Consider the following 19,076-nt stretch of genomic DNA (forward strand, 5'->3'; position numbering starts at 1 on the left):
TAAAATTGTTGTTGTTGCAAATTTTATTATGGTCACGGACTTGCATAAGATACAAACATGGCAATAAAATAAGGCACATAAGACTTAAAGAAGAGCGGGAGAAAAGCAAATAGTTAAAAGTAGTTATAACTCACTAATAATAATAATAATAATTGCAAATTTGTATTATGGTCACAGACTAGCATAAAATACAAACATAGAGATAAAATAAGGCTTAGACTTAAAGAAGAGGGGGATAAAAGCAAATAGTTAAAAGTGGTTATATCTCACAGAAAATTATTATTATTGTTGTTGCAAACTTTATTACGGCCTCAGATTAGCATAAGATACAAACATGAAAATAAAATAAGGCACGTAAGGCTTAAAGAAGAGGGGGAGAAAAGCAAATAGTTAAAAGCGGTTATACAGTAACTCAAATAAAATTATTATTATTACAGTATTATTATTATTAATCCAGCATTACAAACTTTATTATGGTCACGGACTTGCATAAGATACAAACATGGAAATAAAATAAGGCACATACGACTTAAAGAAGAGGGGGAGAAAAGCAAATAGTTAAAAGTGGTAATTAATAATAATAATAATAATAATAATAATAATAATAATAATAAACACAACAGAATATCGCCGCTGCCTCTCCAAGCCTCTCTTTCCCTTAGCATCCCGACCCTCTCCTCCTAGCGCCCTATCCCTGCACATCCATCCATGGCTGGCGAGGTGATGTTTTATTTGGTGGGGGCGTATTTTTGGGGTGTTGCTGTGGGTGGCGTGCGCGCGCGCCCTCGGAGCTGCCGCGTCCCGACGGCAGGTGGTGCTGGCGCTCAGCCGCAGGAGAGGAGAGGCGCCTCCGCAGCCGCCATTAAACAATAGCTGGGGGAAGGCGGAGCGGCGCGCACGGGTGTCCAGTCTCCTTTTTGGCTGGGGCCAGGCCGGAGTCCGCGGGGAGGGTCGCATCCGGAGCCGGGGAGAGCGGGAGCAAGACCCGGAGCGAGAGGAGGAGCGAGATCGGGAGTGGAAAGGAGCGCAGAGAGAGAGAGAGGGGCGCGCGTGTGCGTCTGCGCCCAACCTCGCCAAACCTCGCCAAGGACGCATCACCGGGGCCCTGCTTCCCAGGCGCAAAAAAGCAAGGAGGCCGTGCGCCTCGCGAGGTTTTGGGGTCTTATTTTTCTCCTTTTCCGCCCCTTCTTCTTTCCCCCTCCGGAGCTGCCGCTTGCGGAGGAAGGAGCCGCCGGATCAGCCCAGAAAAGCCAGGGGGAAAGGAAAGCGAGCGCGCGCTCTCCGGGCCTGTTTTGCGGACGCCTTTGGCGCAAGCGGGAGGGAGCGCTCCGCATCCGCCGCCGCCGCAGCCCTGCGCTTCGGATCGGGGCCTGACATGATGTTTCCTCAAAGCCGGCACTCGGTGAGGGGGGGGGGGGGAGAGAAGCGAGGGGGAGGGGAGTTGGGTGCAAAGAGGGCGGGGGCGCGAGGGATTGGGGTGCCCGTCCGGGAGGGGGGGAGGGAAAGGGCGGGGTGCCAGGGGGGGAGGGGTTGGGTGCTGAGGTCCAAGGGAGGAGATTGTTGGGGTTCCCGGAGAAGGAAGAAGGGGGGTTTGGGGTGCCAGGAGAGGAGAGGAGTAGGGTGCTATGGGAAAGAAGGGGGCCACTATTGGGGTGTCGGAAAGGGGTGGGGTGCAAAGGGGGAATCGAGGGAGGAGAGGAGATTAGGAGGGGTTGGGGTGCCGGGGAAGGAAATTTGGGGAGTTTGAGGTGTCGGGGTAGAGGATTGGGGTGCCCAGAGAAGGAAGGACGGGTTTGGGGTGCTAAGGGAAGAGGGAAGGACTGGGGTGCCCAGAAGGGAGGATCGGGGCGCGAGGCGGAAGGGTAACCGGTTGTAAAGAGAGCAAGGAGGCAGGTAGAGGTTGGGGCGCCCAGAGGGGAAATTTGGGGGAGGAGTGAGGGGTTTGGGGTGCCAGGGAGGGGTTTGGATGTCAAGGAGAACAGGGAGAGGATTAGCGTGCAAAGGGGGGAAGAGGGAGGAAAGGAGGAGGTTGGGGTGTTTGGGGAGCGTTGGGGTGCCTAAGGGAAACTCCCCAGGCCGGATGTGAGAAAGGGGAGCGGCTGTGGCCTTCCTCCTGCACGTGTCCAGGGCTGGGGGGGGGCGGGTTTGGCGACAGGGGAGAGAAACTTTCCAGGCTGGCTTTTGACCCAGGAAGTGGAGCAGCGAGGGTGGGGGGCTTCTCTGGGGTGCAGTTGTGGGGGTTGTGACCCATTGGAGTGCCTTGAGAAATGAGGAAGGGGTCCCCTCGAAGGAGGAGTAAGGAGTGATGGGGGAGTGGGTTGCTTTTAGTGTTGTTACACACACACACACACACACACACACACACACCTACCTTCGGGTGAAGGGTTGCATAGCAAATAAGTTAATATTATTATCATCGTCATTATTATTATCGCCCTTGGTTTACTCATTTCCTCAAGGCGATTTGCAACATTAGGTAATTTTAAAAGCAGGGTTTTGTTTTGTTTTCTAACAAACAAACAAAGCTGTGAGTTTATCCCAAGACTGAATGAAGGGTGGTGAAATCGTTAGTTATATGGTGGTTATTGTGAAGTTGTGGTTAGAGCATTACGCTGCGACCTGGGGAGAGACCAAGGTTCGAATTCTCCCACTTGCCCAGGAAGCGCTCTCTCTCTCTCTCAGTGACCTTGTTTGCCGGTCGCTCCTTCTCAGCACTGTTAAGGTAAAGGTAAAGGGACCCCTGACCATTAGGTCCAGTCGTGGCCGACTCTGGGGTTGTGCGCTCATCTCGCTTTATTGGCCAAGGGAGCTGGCGTACAGCTTCCGGGTCATGTGGCCAGCAGGACTAAGCCGCTTCTGGCGAACCAGAGCAGCGCATGGAAACGCCGTTTACCTTCCCGCCAGAGCGGTACCCATTTATCTACTTGTACTTTGACACGCTTTCGAACTGCTAGGTTGGCAGGAGCTGGGACCGAGCAACGGGAGCTCACCCCGTGGCGGAGATTTGAACCGCCGACCTTCTGATCAGCAAGTCCTAGGCTCTGTGGTTTAACCCACAGCGCCACCTGCGTCCCTCTCTTAGCACTGTTACTTGGGATTAAATGAGGACAGGGGAGGGAAACCCATTTGCCACCTTGAGCTCCTTTGAGAAGGAAAAGGGAGACAAATGCAATAAATATCCAAAATATCTGGATCTGAATATGCTGGGATGGAGCCTTGAAAGGTTCCACACACCCCTTATCAAAGCACAGCAGGTTTGGCTCCCCTAAACATTCTGACAAAATAAAACCGGGCTCCCCTCCTGTAGAAAGCTAGCAAGCCAGGCTGCAGCCCTCATCCTGATGGGCTAGATTTCCGTGCGAACGCTTTTTCAAAATGAAGTAAAATACGGGGGGAGTGTTTTGGACACGCAATCTCCTGCTGTGTATGAAGACACACACACACACCCGCTAAATCTAGCCCCCCTCCTTCCGGAAGCAGCTCCTGCAATGACCAGCCAGCTTCCTAGGATCACACAATCATGTCTTTGGATAGCATAAAAAGGTAAAGGGACCCCTGACCATTAGGTCCAGTTGTGGCCGACTCTGGGGTTGCGGCGCTCATCTCGCTTTACTGGCCGAGGGAGCCGGCGTACAGCTTCCGGGTATGTGGCCAGCATGACTAAGCCGCTTCTGGCGAACCAGAGCAGTGCACGGAAACGCCGTTTACCTTCCCGCCGGAGCGGTACCTATTTATCTACTTGCACTTTGACGTGCTTTCGAACTGCTAGGTGGGCAGGAGCAGGGACCGAGCAACGGGAGCTCACCCCGTCGTGGGGATTCGAACCACCGACTTTCTGATCGGCAAGTCCTAGGCTCTGTGGTTTAGACCACAGTGCCACCCACGTAGTAGTGGCATTTATATCCCAGCTTTTGTCCAAGGAGCTTTAGGTGGCTTGCATTCTTCTCCTCATTTTATCCTCACAACATCCCTGTCAGGTAGGTTAGGCTGAGGGTCTGAGGTCACCACCCGAGTGGAGATTCAAACCCTAGTTTCCCAGGGAATAGTCCGGAATGCTTGCTGCTACAACATCCTGGCTCTTGCAAGAAGTACATTATACAATACATTATATATATAGTGTGGCCTTTTTGCAATGCAGGAATTGCAAGATTTTTAACAGTACATATCAAATATTCACTACTGCTGCTGTTCACAGTACTCAGACACCATCACATTTGATGTGGTGGAAACAGCTTCCACTGATTTGGAGTTCCAAATCTGGAATCAGCACCTACTGGTCTGTGCCAGTGACGTCACACATTCCCAGCAGCACTATATCCACCTCCCCTTGTGTGAGGGCAGGGAAGGAAGTTTTATGGAAACCTGGCCGGGGACGGGGAGAGAATTCGGCGCCTAATTATGTCCCCTGTTTTCGTTCCTCGGGTTAAGTAAGGAAGATGGGGAGGTCATTTCCCAAGCTTGCCTGTTACCCATCTCTGCCGTTGTCAAATGGTTAAAATAATGGTTATATTCCAGGGTTCTTCGCACTTGCCCCAGCAACTGAAGTTCACAACGTCAGATTCCTGCGACCGGATTAAGGATGAGTTTCAGCTGCTGCAAGCTCAGTACCACAGGCAAGTTTCCTTTTGACTCCCTTCACAGAAAACGCCAAGTTCTTATTAATGGTTACGTCAGCTTTTTCCGAAAAAATAATGGAGGCGCAGGTCAATTCTGTATCCGGGACAGCTGTCTACCAGCTCCACCTGGTACGCAGGCTGAGACCCTCCCTGCCCACAGACTGTCTCCCCAGAGTGGTCCATGCTCTAGTTATCTCCCGCTTGGACTACTGCAATGCGCTCTACGTGGGGCCACCTTTGAATGTGACCCGGAAACTACAACTAATCCATAATGCGGCAGCTAGACTGGGTACTGGGAGTGGCCGCCGAGACCATATAACACCGGTCTTGAAAGACCCACATTGGCTCCCAGTACGTTTCCGAGCACAATTCAAAGTGTTGGTGCTGACCTTTAAAGTCCTAAACGGCCTCGGCCCAGTATACCTGAAGGAGCGTCTCCACCCCCATCGTTCTACCCGGACACTGAGGTCCAGCTCCGAGGGCCTTCTGGCAGTTCCCTCAATGCGAGAAGCAAAGCTACAGGGAACCAGGCAGAGGGCCTTCTCGGTGGTGGCGCCCGCCCTGTGGAACACCCTCCCATCAGATGTCAGAGAGATAAAAAACTACCTGACATTCAGAAGACATCTTAAGGCAGCCCTGTTCAGGGAATTAATGTGTGACATTTTAGTGCATTTGTGGTCTCTGTGGAAGCCGCCCAGAGTGGCTGGGGAAACCCAGCCAGATGGGCGGGGTACAAATAATAAATAATAATAATAATAATAATTATTATTATTATTATTATTATTATTATTATTATTATTATTAGCAAAAGGTGTGGCATTGTTCTTCCTCTTAGCGATGATGTTTAGGGAAGCTTTTAATGTTTAATAGGTTGTTGTATTTTAGTGTTTTGTTGGAAGCCGCCCAGAGTGGCTAGGGAAACCCAGCCAGATGGGCGGGGTATAAATAATAAATTATTATTATTATTATTATTATTATTATTATTATTATTATTATTATCTCTCTTTCTCTCCCCCCCCTCTTGTTCCTCCATGGCGCTCGTTCCCCCCCAACCCAACCGGCAGCCTGAAGTTGGAATGCGACAAGCTCGCCAGCGAAAAGTCTGAGATGCAGCGCCACTATGTGATGGTACGTTTCGCACTCGCGGCCGGGCACTCGCCGGGGCGGGAGATGGCAAAGCCGCAAGGGGGGGTTGCGGGTACGGACACAAGATCAAGGCCCTGACGAGGCGACACCGTTTTCAAACTAGCCGAGGTAGAAGAGCCTTTAATTCCTTGCCTTGGAAAGCTCAGACAATACAGGCCCCATTGTATTTGTCAAAGTTGGCTGGGGCTTCGGACAGAATCAGCTCCCCCCCACAGAGATGCGTTTTGGGGGTCGGGTGTGGGGCTTCCGCAGTGCCAAGCAGCAGCCATGTGCCACGGATGACGACACTTTGGAGGTCCCAGGTCGCAAGGTGGTTAGATTGGTCTCAACTAGGGCCAGGGCCTTTTCAGTACTGGCCCCGACTTGGTGGAACGCTCTGTCACAAGAGACCAGGGCCCTGCGGGACTTGACATCTTTCCGCAGGGCCTGCAAGACAGAGCTGTTCCGCCTGGCCTTTGGTTTGGACTCAGTCTGACCCTTATGTTTCCCTCCCCTTGTGGTTTTGATCTATGGGCTACTATTAAAATGAGGCTGCATTTTAAATTATATTTTAACCTGTATTTTAAATTGTTTTTTTTTTTAAATTGTAATTTTACTGGTGTTAGCCACCCTGAGCCCGGCTCTGGCTGGGGAGGGCGGGGTATAAATAAAATGTTATCATTATTATTGTTGTTATTATTATTTAAAAGGAGAAGTAAGATTCTAGTCCTCATTGTTCCGTAGCAAGTGTGTGGAATTTTTACATCTGGAACATGGGAAGTCCCAGGAAAAATTTTTATAATTTGAATATATAATTGGTGTACTGTTATTATTGTAATTTGGATCGATTTGATTTGTCGTTCATTGAAAGGCTGTTACTAAAAATGAATAAATTCCATAACAAAAAAAAGAGTACTTTTTGGAAAGGTTAAAGGGTGTTGTCATCCGCCAACCAAAAAAAAAGGACAAATTGGCTACTGAATAATAATAATAATAATAATAATAATAATAATAATAATAATAATTTATTTATATCCCGCCCTCCCCAGCCAAAGCCGGTCTCAGAGCGGCTAACAATAAAAGTAACACAGTTTACATAAAATCACAAATCAATTAAGGGAAAAGGGAAGGAGGCTCATATGTGGAAGGTAGGAGAGATATAAACATTGGATTTTTCGTCTTAAGGACTAGAAACTTAAAAGAGAGCATGTGAGGCTATGTTTGGTGGGACCTCTCGGGGCGGAAATTTCGCTCAGCGCCCCGAATTGGCGCTTTGGTTTGCGAAACGGTTATTGAAATAATAATAATAATTTATTATTTATACCCTGCCCATCTGGCTGAGTTTCCCCAGCCGCTCTGGGCGGCTCCCAGTCAAGTGTTAAAAACAATACAGCGTTAAATATTAAAAACTTCCCTGAACAGATGTCTTTTAAAGATAGGATAGCTGCTTATCTCCTTGACATCTGATGGGAGGAAGTTCCACAGGGCGGGCGCCACCACCGAGAAGGCCCTCTGCCTGGTTCCCTGTAGCTTTGCTTCTCGCAATGAGGGAACCGCCAGAAGGCCCTTGGAGCTGGACCTCAGTGTCTGGGCTGGACGATGGGGGTGGAGACGCTCCTTCAGGTATACAGGACCAAGGCTGTTTCGGGATTTCAATTAGCGTGATTTAGGCTGAGCGGATTGGGAATATTCTGGGCTAGGGTGTGCCCAGCAGGCTTAAGGTCCCTGGCCGAGTGTGCGTGTGTTTGTGATTCCAGTTCGATGGCTTTTTGTTTCCCTCCGCCAAGGTGTCATTAAGGGCGGCTGAAAAGATTTCCAGAGCTCCAGCCGCGCGTTGGCGCTTCCCCTGGAACGGCGAGATAAGAGGGAGATGAATTATCTCCCAGGAAACTATCAGCTATAGAAAGGGGGTGGAGGTGGCGAGAGCGAAGAAAAGAATAGGGAAAAAAGCCAAACCACCAATTTAATTCCACGTGCGGCAGGATTCTGTGCAGAGGCCGCATAGAAGCCGCAAAAAAGGAATGCGTTTTTGCCTTTTTGAAGCTCCTAGTCCTCATGAAGGTGGGATTAGATTCGCTTGGGATTTTCCCCCCCGTTCGCCTCCTTTAAGAGGACGGCTGCCCTCGCAATGTGGTTTCCAAGAACACCCTTCCCACCAAAAAATAAAATAAAATGAGATTGTGTTATTAAAAGCTCGACCGGCAAATCCACTTGCACAGTGGGACGTCTGGATGCCCTCTATGTGCCCCCTGGAAAAAAACTATTCCAGAGCACGCCCTAAATTTCTGGAGCAAATTTGTGGTGGTGGTGAAGGATGGGAAGAGAGGTGTACAGTGGTACCTCGGGTTAAGTACTTAATTCGTTCCGGAGTTCCGTTCTTAACCTGAAACTGTTCTTAACCTGAAGCACCACTTTAGCTAATGGGGCCTCCTGCTGCCGCCGCGCGATTTCTGTACTCATCCTGAAGCAAAGTTCTTAACCTGAGGTACTGTTTCTGGGTTAGCAGAGTCTGTAACCTGAAGCGTATGTAACCACTGCATATACGGGATGAGCCTTGAGTCTTGATCCGTGCAAACTCTTTCTCACGGATGTCTCATTGCGGTAGCAAAGTGGAACTTCAGGGACAGGGTTGGTGTATCTGAAATAGCTGAAGGGGAAGGCTAAGGTGATTCTTCCCCTATTTTGCTGCTGTTGTTTTTGTTAAGTTGTGGGCGAACATATCAGACGACACAGCGATTCTTCCAAAGCAGCTCTTTATTTGTAAGCTGGAACAGAACTGAACTGAGGAGCTCAGTCAGCCTGCTTATATAGAGCTCCAGAACAACGGAACTGTAGCAACTTTCTAAAACTATCCAATCACTGAATGTCACTTTCGATCCTTCATTTGCATACAAACTATCCAATCACTGAACGTCACTTTCTATCCTTCATTTGCATAACTATCTACAGTATCCCCCTGCTGGCCCAGGGTGAGAACTTCAGTACATAACAGTTTTCGTTCCTCAAATCCTAACTCTTCCTCTCCATCTCCTCTCCCCCCTCCAGTACTACGAGATGTCCTATGGGCTCAATATTGAAATGCACAAACAGGTAAGGCGCAGCTTTCTAGTCCTCATAGAGGTTTACCCTTAACTCAGCCTGTCCCCAGACCACAGTGTCCCTTAGCCAGCCCCTCTGTTGTCTCCCTGTAGGGAAGAATGGAGCAAGTCCGTTTTTGGCATAGGAGCCTGCTCAGGTCTGCATTGAGCTGTGGTTTCTTTTAAAAAAAAGAAAAATTAGCATTTTTAATGGCAGAAAGTGAGGAGGAATTAAAGTACCTTTTATTGAGGGTGAAAGAGGAGAGCGCAAAATATGGTCTGAAGCTCAACATCAAAAAAACGAAGATCATAGCCACTGGTCCCATCACCTCCTGGCAAATAGAAGGGGAAGAAATGGAGGCAGTGAGAGATTTTACTTTCTTGGGCTCCATGATCACTGCAGATGGTGACAGCAGTCACGAAATTAAAAGACGCCTGGTCCTTGGGAGAAAAGCAATGACAAACCTAGACAGCATCTTAAAAAGCAGAGACATCACCTTGCCAACAAAGGTCTGTATAGTTCAAGCTATGGTTTTCCCAGTAGTGATGTATGGAAGTGAGAGCTGGACCATAAAGAAGGCTGATCACCGAAGAATGGATGCTTTTGAATTCTGGTGCTGGAGGAGACTCTTGAGAGTCCCATGGACTGCAAGAAGATCAAACCTCTCCGTTCGGAAGGAAATCAGCCCTGAGCGCTCACTGGAAGGACAGATCGTGAAGCTGAGGCTCCAATACTTTGGCCACCTCATGAGAAGAGAAGACTCCCTGGAAAAGACCCTGATGTTGGGAAAGATGGAGGGCACAAGGAGAAGGGGACGACGGAGGACGAGATGGTGGGACAGTGTTCTCGAAGCTACCAGCATGAGTTTGACCAAACTGTGGGAGGCAGTGGAAGACAGGAGGGCCTGGCGTGCTCTGGTCCAGGGGGTCATGAAGAGGCGGACACGACAAAACGACTAAACAACAACAAATGCTCTCTCTCCCCCAGAAACAAATGCATATTTGTATGCATTTTGTCCTCAAAATACTCCTTTTTGCATACCCTTTCCCTCCTAAAATGCACAGTTTGGGCATGCTTTTCTCTTAAAATATACTGGGATTTTTGCATCAGTGGTGAAAGCATTCAGTTTTCCAATAAAAAGATTAAGCGGTCTTCCTTCCCTGACTTAACTACGCTCGTTAGTTTCACCGTATATACCACATCCCATATTTTTGATATCAAATCCTCTATAACGTCAAACGTTTACGATGACCCTGTAAGATAAGCCAGTGTCTACAATCCCTGTATTCCAGGGATAAGGCTTGTGAGTTCATAGGTGAGGTGAGATTAAGTCACAAAAGCGGCTAGTGTACATTTCCCCCCAAACTGGTGGCGTCCATATGTTTTGGGTTGCACCTCACATCAGCCCTGGCCCGCACCACTGCCACCACGGTATTTGAAAGACTGAATTGGCATCTTTTCAATTGACATTCCTTCTGTCTTCGTGTTGAACCTTTCTGTCTTCGCGTTGACTCTTTCTGTCTTCACGTTGACTCTTTTTGTCTTCCATTTCAGGCCGAAATTGTCAAGAGGTTAAACGGGATCTGTGCTCAAGTGTTGCCCTATCTTTCCCAAGAGGTAACTCCTCTCTCCCTTCTTCTTCTTCTTTTTTTTTTTTTTTTGGAAATGGGGGTGTGTGTGCAAGGGAGAATAGGGTTGGATTTCATCACTAAAAAAACAAAGCTGTTCCCCACCACTTTCTAGAGCAACTTTGTCTTTCCTGAGGAGGGCAGACTTCACTCGGCTTGTTTTTGGGCTTGGTGACTTGGCACACTCTTGGTGACATCACTGGGAGTGTGACAGGGCCTAGTGTGACAGGGCATCAACCCCATTCCTTCTCTACCTACCAACCAGAAAGCCTCCTGTCCTTCACCCCATACCTAACACACTGAATAACAGTGTGTCGGACACCAGTGCTCCTGGGATATTGAGTTTCCCAGGGCACCTGAGAACTCAGCAGGGAAAACAGGGTGCCCTGGGAACTCTACCTCCCAGGGCTCCTTGCATGCTCACAACCACACCCCAGGCCTTCCTCTCCAAAGTGCACTATAGGATGGTTAGATTTCGGGGTGCCTGATATTTGGGCGCCATGGGAAACCGCACACCCCAGGGCTCCTTGCTGATGTTCAGAGGCTCGGTCTACTTCTGACCGTCTTGGGAAGACCTGACGTTCTGCTTGTAACACGGCTGGGTGTGTAGGAGCTCCAGAAATCCGAGTCCCAGGCAAATCTCATCCTCGCTCCGGCATTTATTTTGGCTCGACCGCTCCTGAGTCCCTCTTTGAAACTGTTCCGTCCGTTGATCTCCCCGCGCCCCTTGCTGCCCCCTTGTTCCTGGACCTGCCCCACCAGTGGAATATGTGTGTGGTTTTGTTGTTATTTGCTTTCTATTTCTCCAGCATCAACAACAGGTCCTCGGAGCCATCGAGCGAGCCAAGCAAGTGACAGCGCCAGAACTCAACTCTATCATCCGGGTCCGTGGCGTTCCGTACGGGAACTGGGCGGTGGGTAGGAGGGAAGACCATTGGCGTTCCTTCCCCTGAGAGGGAGGAGAGCATAGTGGTTAGCGTTGGGCTAGGACTGGGGAGAGCCTACTTCGATAACTAAAATGGGGGGGGGGGAATCATGCTTTTTGCATCTTGCTGAGAATGTGCAAATAAATCACTATTGCTTATTATTATTAGTGCTTTTGTTCTTGGGGGACCCCTAAACATTTGTGAATCTTTGTACTTTTGCCCGTTTACTCTGTTTTTTCCGATTTGAACTATAAAACGGTGGTTTTCTCGAGTCAAAATGAGAGTACCCCTAAACATTTTTTTCCAGAAAAAAGCACTGGTTATTATTATTAATACCGTGGTGCCTCGGTTGTCGAACAGGTCGGCTCCCGAACGCCGCAAACCCGGAAGTGAGTGTTCCGGTTTGCGACGTTTTTCGGAAGCCAAACGTCCAGCGCGGCTTCCGATTGGCTGCAGGAAGCTCCCGCAGCCAATCAGAAGCCGCACATTGGTTTTCGAATGGTTCCAGGAGTCGACTGGACTCCCAGAACGGATTAAGTTCGACAACCAAGGTACCACTGTACCTGGATTCCTGTGTTGTAAACTCCAACCTGGAGGGGATATGGGTGAACATATGCTACTCTTACACCCGCAAAGGTTTACTTGTTTAAAGCAAACTTTGCCTCGCAGGGGTTTTGGAGTACAGCTCCCATCCGCTCCCAGTTTCATACTGGCTGGGGGGTGGGCGAGAATTGTAATCTGAAGCCCTCGATAGTATCCGCCGCCTTCCGAATGAGTCACTGCTCTGAGGAGACCTCTTCGTTGGCTATGGTCCTCACTTTCCCAAGCGCCATTTGGCTCAGCTTCTAAAGCAGCCGTCTCAACGACTCTGTCATACTTGGGGCCAAACTCTGAAAAGAGTCCAAAATCGGGGACTCGTTCAGGGAGACGACAGGCGCCCTCGAGGGGGGTCGCCCTGCTGCGCGTCTCACTTGCTCTCACCGCACCTGATGTGCCGCACGTATCCACTCCTTTAGCAGAGGCAAGGCAAGGCAGAACAGTGACTCATTCAGAAGCTCAACGGGCAACCTCTTGTGAATTGAGCTATGTGTTACTTGTCATGTTGTTATCCCGGCTTCTGAGTCGCGGGGCATGGCTCCCAGCCATTTTATCCTCACGGCAACCTTGTAGGTCAGAGCTAAGAGGGCTCGCTGGCGCCTCCAGCGGTTGTTGAACACCCTTCCACCTCAGCAAGCATGCCTAGTGGTCAAGCTTGATGGGGTTTTTGGGGAGCTACCGGGGGGCCCTCCCCTGCTGGCTAGGCTGAGAGATGTAACAAGCGACCCAGTGTAAACGCAGCGCGGACTGGGAATCTGACACCACATCGACCTTTTGATTACTTGCTTGTGGCATTCTTGCGCCCCGTGACAACATCAGCAAGGAGGCCTGGGATGCTCAGTTTCCCGTGGCCCCTAAATTTCAGGTTTGTTAGTACACTCCTGTCGTTTCCCCCCCCCCCCCACCCTCCCTTTCCCATCTTCCTTAAATACACACCTTGGCTCCTCTGCGAGTTGCCAGCGAAGACGTCCTCTCCAGACCGGCTACCCAAAAGGGGAAAGAACTGTTTTGTCTGCCCCACCCAATAAAAACCAGGGTAGTCAGTCAGACTTGATTTAAATCATTTATTTATTTTTACAGAAAGACTCATTCTTGTTGGCACATTATCTTAATATTTACAACCAGATGAAGGTTTAATTTTTTGGAATAATAAATTTTTCAGAGTAGTTTTTAATCAAAAACGACTGATTTGGTTATACCAGGGACAGCCAACTCTCCCAGAATTAAAAACTGGAAGCGATCTACCGCTTTTTTGCAGGGGGGTTGGTTTCAGGTCAAAGTTGCGGAGCTTTTTTTGAAAGTCACCGTATTTTTCGCCCTATAAGACGCACCAGACCACGAGACGCACCTAGTTTTTGGAGGAGGAAAACAAGAAAAGAAATATTCTGAATCTCAGAAGCCAGAACAGCAAGAAGGATCACTGCGCGGCGAAAGCAGCAATCCCTCTTGCTGTTCTGGCTTCTGGGATAGCTGCGCAGCCTGCATTCGCTCCATAAGACGCACACACATTTCCCCTTTTTAGGAGGGGAAAAGTGAATCTTATAGAGCAGAAAATACGGTATTTCACATTCTGCTGAGAAAAACGCCAAGGTCCAAACTGGATAGGGTTTAGATTTTTTTAAATCCGAAAAATGGCCTAGGATAGCAAAGTCTCTCCCTTCTGGCGTGGGGGAATATCGGGCCACCGAGCGCTTGGCTCATCGGGGAATTGCATCTTGGGTATTTTCTGGGGCGGTATCGTCCCCTCCCCCATGTTTCTAAAAGTGGCTCCTGCGAACACAAGTTCTTGGGGACCACAAGACCTTCTTAAAAGAGATGTTTCTCCTTTCCCACACAGACCAAAGATACTTTAAGGTGTAGGACCTGCAACAAAGTGTTGCGGTGTAGTTTGTCGCTGTTCGGGATTCTGGCCGGCTATGGTCTTTCCCAAGATTCTCCAATAATAATAATAATTTATTATTTATACCCCGCCCATCTGCCTGGGCTTCCCCAGCCACTCTGGGCGGCTTCCAAAAAAATATTAAAATACTGTGATACATCAAACATTAAAAGCTTCCCTAAACAGGGCTGCCTTCAGATGTCTTCTAAAAGTCTGGTAGTTGTTGTTCTCTTTGACATCTGGTGGGAGGGCGTTCCACAGGGCGGGCGCCACCACCGAGAAGACCCTCTGCCTGGTTCCCTGTAACTTGGCTTCTCGCAGGGAGGGAACCGCCAGAAGGCCATCGGTGCTGGACCTCAGTGTCCGGGCTGAAAGATGGGGGTGGAGATGCTCCTTCAGGGATACTGGACCAAGGCCGTTTAGGGCTTTCAAGGTCAGCACCAATACTTTGAATTGTGCTCGGAAACGTACTGGGAGCCAATGTAGGTCTTTCAAGACCGGTGTTATGTGGTCTTGGCGGGCGCTCCCAGTCACCAGTCTGGCTGCCGCATTCTGGATTAGTTGCAGTTTCCAGGTCACCTTCAAAGGTAGCTCCACAGAGAGCGCATGGCAGTAGTCCAAGCGGGAGATAACCAGAGCATGCACCACTCTGGCAAGACAGTCCACAGGCAGATAGGGTCTCATCCTGCGTAGCAGAGCTGGGAAACAGCTGCCCTGAACATGGATTTGACCTGTTAACTCCCCCTCCCTCCCCCCAATGTTTTCCCTTCTCCACCCCACATCAGTTGATGGACATGCCGCAACTACTGTGCATGGCCAGCCCTCGTTTCAATGTCTGGTTGGGGTGCCCTCCCATTAACTCGCGCTTTGGCGCAAACCTCCGGGTTTTCTCCCCACGCTGCCGACAACTCCCTCTTGGTGGCGGGTCAAAACTTCGCCGTCCCTGATGCTTCACCCGAACCAGGAATGGGAGCTCCGGGCATTGCTGTACTACAATTCCCATCACCTGCAGCTGGTGCTCGTGGAGGATGGACTTTGTAGTCCGGCAAAATTTGGAAGGCCACAGGTTCCACATCCCGGAGCTTTGCCGTCCCTGATGCTTCACCCAAACCAGGAACGGGGGCTCTGGCTGTTGTACTACAATTCCCATCACCTGCAAGTGGTGCTCGTGGAGGATGGACTTTGTAGTCCGGCAGAATTTGGAAGGCCGCCGGTTCCGCACCCCAGAGCTTTTTTTAAAAAAATGAAGCATGCTCCCTTTGCTGTAGGAATACAGTGGTCCCTCGCAAGACGAATGCCTCGCAAGACAAAAAACCCGCAAGACGAAAGGGTTTTTTGTTTTTTGAGCTGCTTCGCAAGACGATTTCCCCTATAGGCTTGCTTCGCAAGACGGAAACGTCTTGCAAGTTTGTTTCCCTTTTCTTAACACCGTTAATACAGTTGCGACTTGACTTCGAGGAGCAACTCATAGAACGCGGTGTGGTAGCCTTTTTTGAGGTTGTTGAAGACTTTGGTGATTTTTGAAGCTTTTCCGAAACTTTCCCGACACCGTGCTTCGCAAGACGAAAAAAATCGCAAGACGACAAAACTCGCGGAACGAATTAATTTCGTCTTGCGAGGCACCACTGTACTCCATTTTGCCCGCATGCGAACAGAACTGATAATGTGATTGGTTCGTTTTTTTGCAGAGGTGGTTTGCAGTCCGCTCTCCCTTTGCAAGCCCCACTCACCCATCCCTTTGTCCCCTCCCTTCTTCCTCTCCTTTCTCGTTTCTCTACAGCAGCAGCTCCAAGCTCACCAGCTCTCCCAGCTCCAAGCTCTCGCCTTGCCCTTGACCCCGCTGCCCGTGGGACTGCAGCCCCCGTCGCTCCCGGCCGTCAGCGCCAGCACCGGCCTGCTCTCCCTGTCCGCCCTCGGCTCGCAAGCCCACCTCTCCAAGGAAGACAAGAACGGCCACGACGGGGACAACCACCAGGACGACGACGGGGAGAAGTCGGATTAGACCCGGTTTCGGCGGGGGGGAATCTGTGGGGGGCGGTGGCACAAAAGGGGAAAGCTCGATAAAAGTTGCGGTATCCACTCCGGCTAGCGCTCGGTGGACCCGTTGGTGTTGTTTGGCGGGGGCGGGGCGGGGGGAGGAGTTAGCCTGCTCCGCCCACCTCTGCAGCAATAACGTTTTTGGGTCCCCTCCCCTTTTGGAATTCCAGCCCCCCCGGAGCAATTTTACCCAGAGGCACAATCCTGATCACTCTGCAATGAATTGCAGGTGAATACCACCCCGATTAATTTTTATTTTTCTGCACGGGAATGCTTGCGTCGAAACGCTAGCTTCCCTCGACAAAATTGCTACCACCTGCCAGCGGCTTGCCGGGAACTCTGTATATGCTCCAGGGCCACCCATAACCGCTTGCTGTTCCTTACCTAACATGGCAGAAGTCCAAACAGTGGCTTTGGGGGGCAATGAGTGACCTGGCTTTGTGCAGAATGGAGGGGGAGATCGTCCCGAGCCGCTGTATGAGAGAGGCTGCTTTTTTGAGTTTTACAAAATGGAAAACAACTGATCTTGGCAGGTAGCAGGGGGGAAATCAAGGCGTAGGTAGAATTCGTCATGGGTGGCTAAATGCTTTGCAGTAGATCGGGGAAAGTTCCCGAGTCCTGGTTGTCCAACAACGAAAAGGACCCCTCCAAAAAAATTACCCTCTTCACATCTAGCCATTTTGAGACTTCTTGGTAGTTTTAAAAACCCACTGCCCTGTTTTAGGTGACCGATAGTGCAATGCTAACTGGGTCTACTCAGAAGCAAATCATATTCAGTAGGGCTTGCTTCCGAGTAAGGGGTTAGGATTGCAGCTTGGCAAATTAAATAAACAACAAGTCCAACGGGTCACCAGTGCAGCACCCACGGGCGCCAGCGTGTCCCATCGCGAGCGCTTACGGCACCCGCGAAAGGTCTCCGTAAATAACACCCTCAAAAATTCGTAGTGTGTGAGAAACTGCTCTTGCTGCCCAGTTTGTGCTTATATAGGCTCAGCTCTGCGGGCAGCCAGTTTGTGCTATGCCGCACTCGTTGCCGCAGCCATTTCGGGACTGGTGCAAAATCCATGCGCGCCCCCTGGCTCAAAACGGTTTGCGAGCCCTGCGTTGAGTGGCGCGGTTCGAATCCCCGCGACGGGGGGAGCTCCCGTTGCCCTCTCCCAGCTTCTGCCAAGCTAGCAGTTCGAAACCACACCAGTGCAAGTAGATAAATAGGTACCGCTGCGGCGGGAAGGTAAACGGTGTTTCCGTGCGCTCTGGTTTCCGTCATGCGCCAGAAACGGTTTAGTCCTGCTGGCCCGGAAAGCTGTCTGCGGACAAACGGTGGCTCCCTCGGCCTGAAAGCGAGATGAGCGCCGCAACCCCCTAGTCGTCCAGGGGTCCTTTACCTTTACCTAAGTGTTAGGAAATCCGGCCTGCAGGGTGTGGCTTGTGGCGTGGAGATGATCGCTGGCGCTGCTCCGTGAGTTGCATCAGGCTCTGGTCTCCAAGCCCCTCTTCTGCTGCAGCCCTCAAGGTTTTAGTAAGAAAGCAAGCGGAAAAATTGTCTCCTGAACACCAACATTTGCTCCAAGGGCTGTTTTCCAAACCACCAAACCAGTAGAGGAGAAGACTTGTGGAACGGAGAACCGTGCTTTCATGTTCCTCCAAACCTTGAGCGTGCGTCGCTTCTGGTTAACCTGGGAAGGACGAACCTTCAGGGGCTGGTGGCGGCCCCTCGGACGTCTTTGTTCGGCCCCCCAGAAGTCTCCCCAACCCACGATCCTTTGCTGACGCCGTTCTGCACAATTCCCGAGTCCTTTGGCCTGGCTGAACGGTGCCCTTCGATAACACTTCCTGCTCGCCTCGATGGAAAGGCTGGGTGTCAAAACTCGCCTGCTGCCCCTTTGCCCCACCCAGTTTCGCCTCTGGCCCCGCCCACCAGCAGGTCGCAATCCCGCCCCCAGAAGGGAACCTGTCCGTCAAGCTGCCGGCAAAAAAACCCCGGCATTCCCGAACGCCGCCCCTGTTGTGCGTGGCACTACGCACGTGCCAACAAGCACCTAGGAAGTTTTTTGCCCGCCCTCACGTTCCTTCCCGCGCTCGCCCCGTTACCCGTCGAGAACCTCCATTATCCGCCAGTCCCCTCCGGATCGAATTTAATCCACGCGGCGACTCCCCGTTGCTTAACACCCCCCGCCGTTTCTGCGCATAGCGGCTCCCACAAGCGATTTCTTTTTCTTTCTTTCTCTCTCGCGATGCACACATTCTTCAGATCCCCTTCCCCGCCGGTGCAGTTTTAGACAAATGAGCACCTTTTGTCCTTTTTAATTTTTATTTTTGCATGTGTCTCGTTTTTAAGGTAGCACAGAATCGGAATTTTTTTATATATATCTATATCTATAAATATATAAATATATTCATCCCATATTCCTCCTTCCGGGTGACTTTTGACGTGGTGTCGGTTCCCCCCCCTTCCCCAAAAAAACACACACACCCTTCCTTATCTGTGACCCACATTCTTGCAAATCTAGGTTCTTCCCAGTATCCCAGCGGCTGATGTCCTTTTCATTATTTCTTCCTCATCCCCCCAGAAAGGTTTGAGTTGTGGGAAAGGAGAGAAGGGTGGTAAGCGGGGAGAAAAATACGACAATACTCAAACCCCCCCCCTCACTTTTTAATGTTTTTGTTTTGAACTCTCCCTGTTGTCGGTTGTTGTTTTTTGAAAAGGATACTGCAACTTTGTCTTCTCTTTCTGTAAGCTAGCTTGACTCTTTATCCCCAACCCCATTTAACAAAAGAAATTTTAAGACAAAAAGAGAGAGAGAGAGATTTTCGTGTTTGTATATATTCCTTTAGAGGAAGAGAGGAGGAAAAAAAGGAAGGAAGGAAGAAAAGGAAAGGAAAGAAAAAAACCCTTTGTTTGCTTCATGTGTTTATTAATCACTTGACCTATATATTAAGAGGAACTGAGAGAAATTAATTCTGTATTAAGGGTGTCTTAGCTGTGCCTTTTTAAATAAAAGAAATCAGATGGTTGGTTAAAACTGCAGCTCTTTTTCTTGTCTTGACTGTTCATTGCCACCAGAGGGAGCCAAAACCTCACCCCATGATCCGCTAGAGCTCCCCCTAGTGGGCTGGTGGTGGTAGTGCAGCTTCTGCCTGGTTGGCTGCCAGGCGCCGGAAATGAGCCAATGGGTGTCCTCCTGGCTGT

At 50.1% G+C, this 19,076-nt stretch overlaps 1 protein-coding gene across 6 annotated transcripts; it reads left to right on the forward strand.

The window, feature by feature from the left end:
* The first annotated feature begins 818 nt into the window (after positions 1 to 818).
* On the forward strand, positions 819 to 18,914 carry TLE5 (TLE family member 5, transcriptional modulator). Of its 6 annotated transcripts, none has more exons than XM_028714122.2 (7): positions 820 to 1,402; positions 4,516 to 4,613; positions 5,681 to 5,744; positions 8,787 to 8,831; positions 10,374 to 10,436; positions 11,257 to 11,361; positions 15,630 to 18,914. In XM_028714122.2, exons 1-7 carry the CDS (start codon positions 1,376 to 1,378, stop codon positions 15,849 to 15,851), a joined length of 624 nt encoding a protein of 207 aa, XP_028569955.1. In that variant the 5' UTR covers positions 820 to 1,375; the 3' UTR covers positions 15,852 to 18,914. The 6 variants fall into 6 exon arrangements, with proteins under 6 accessions (XP_028569959.1, XP_028569960.1, XP_028569955.1 ...); XM_028714123.2 differs by having other exon boundaries at positions 821 to 1,402; positions 15,633 to 18,914; XM_028714124.2 differs by having other exon boundaries at positions 823 to 1,402; positions 11,257 to 11,331.
* The last annotated feature ends 162 nt before the right edge of the window (positions 18,915 to 19,076 follow it).

The sequence above is a fragment of the Podarcis muralis genome, chromosome 18, assembly GCF_964188315.1.
Source record: "Podarcis muralis chromosome 18, rPodMur119.hap1.1, whole genome shotgun sequence".
Classification (NCBI taxonomy): Eukaryota; Metazoa; Chordata; class Lepidosauria; order Squamata; family Lacertidae; genus Podarcis; species Podarcis muralis.

What these genes read in the sequence shown, in the direction of transcription:
- TLE5 (XM_028714122.2), top strand. Translation starts at nt 1,376, where the DNA reads ATGATGTTTCCTCAAAGCCGGCACTCG. An exon ending in TTCCTCAAAGCCGGCACTCG is followed by an intron (nt 1,403 to 4,515) that starts GTGAGGGGGGGG and finishes GTTATATTCCAG; the next exon opens with GGTTCTTCGCACTTGCCCCA. An exon ending in ATATTGAAATGCACAAACAG is followed by an intron (nt 8,832 to 10,373) that starts GTAAGGCGCAGC and finishes CTTCCATTTCAG; the next exon opens with GCCGAAATTGTCAAGAGGTT.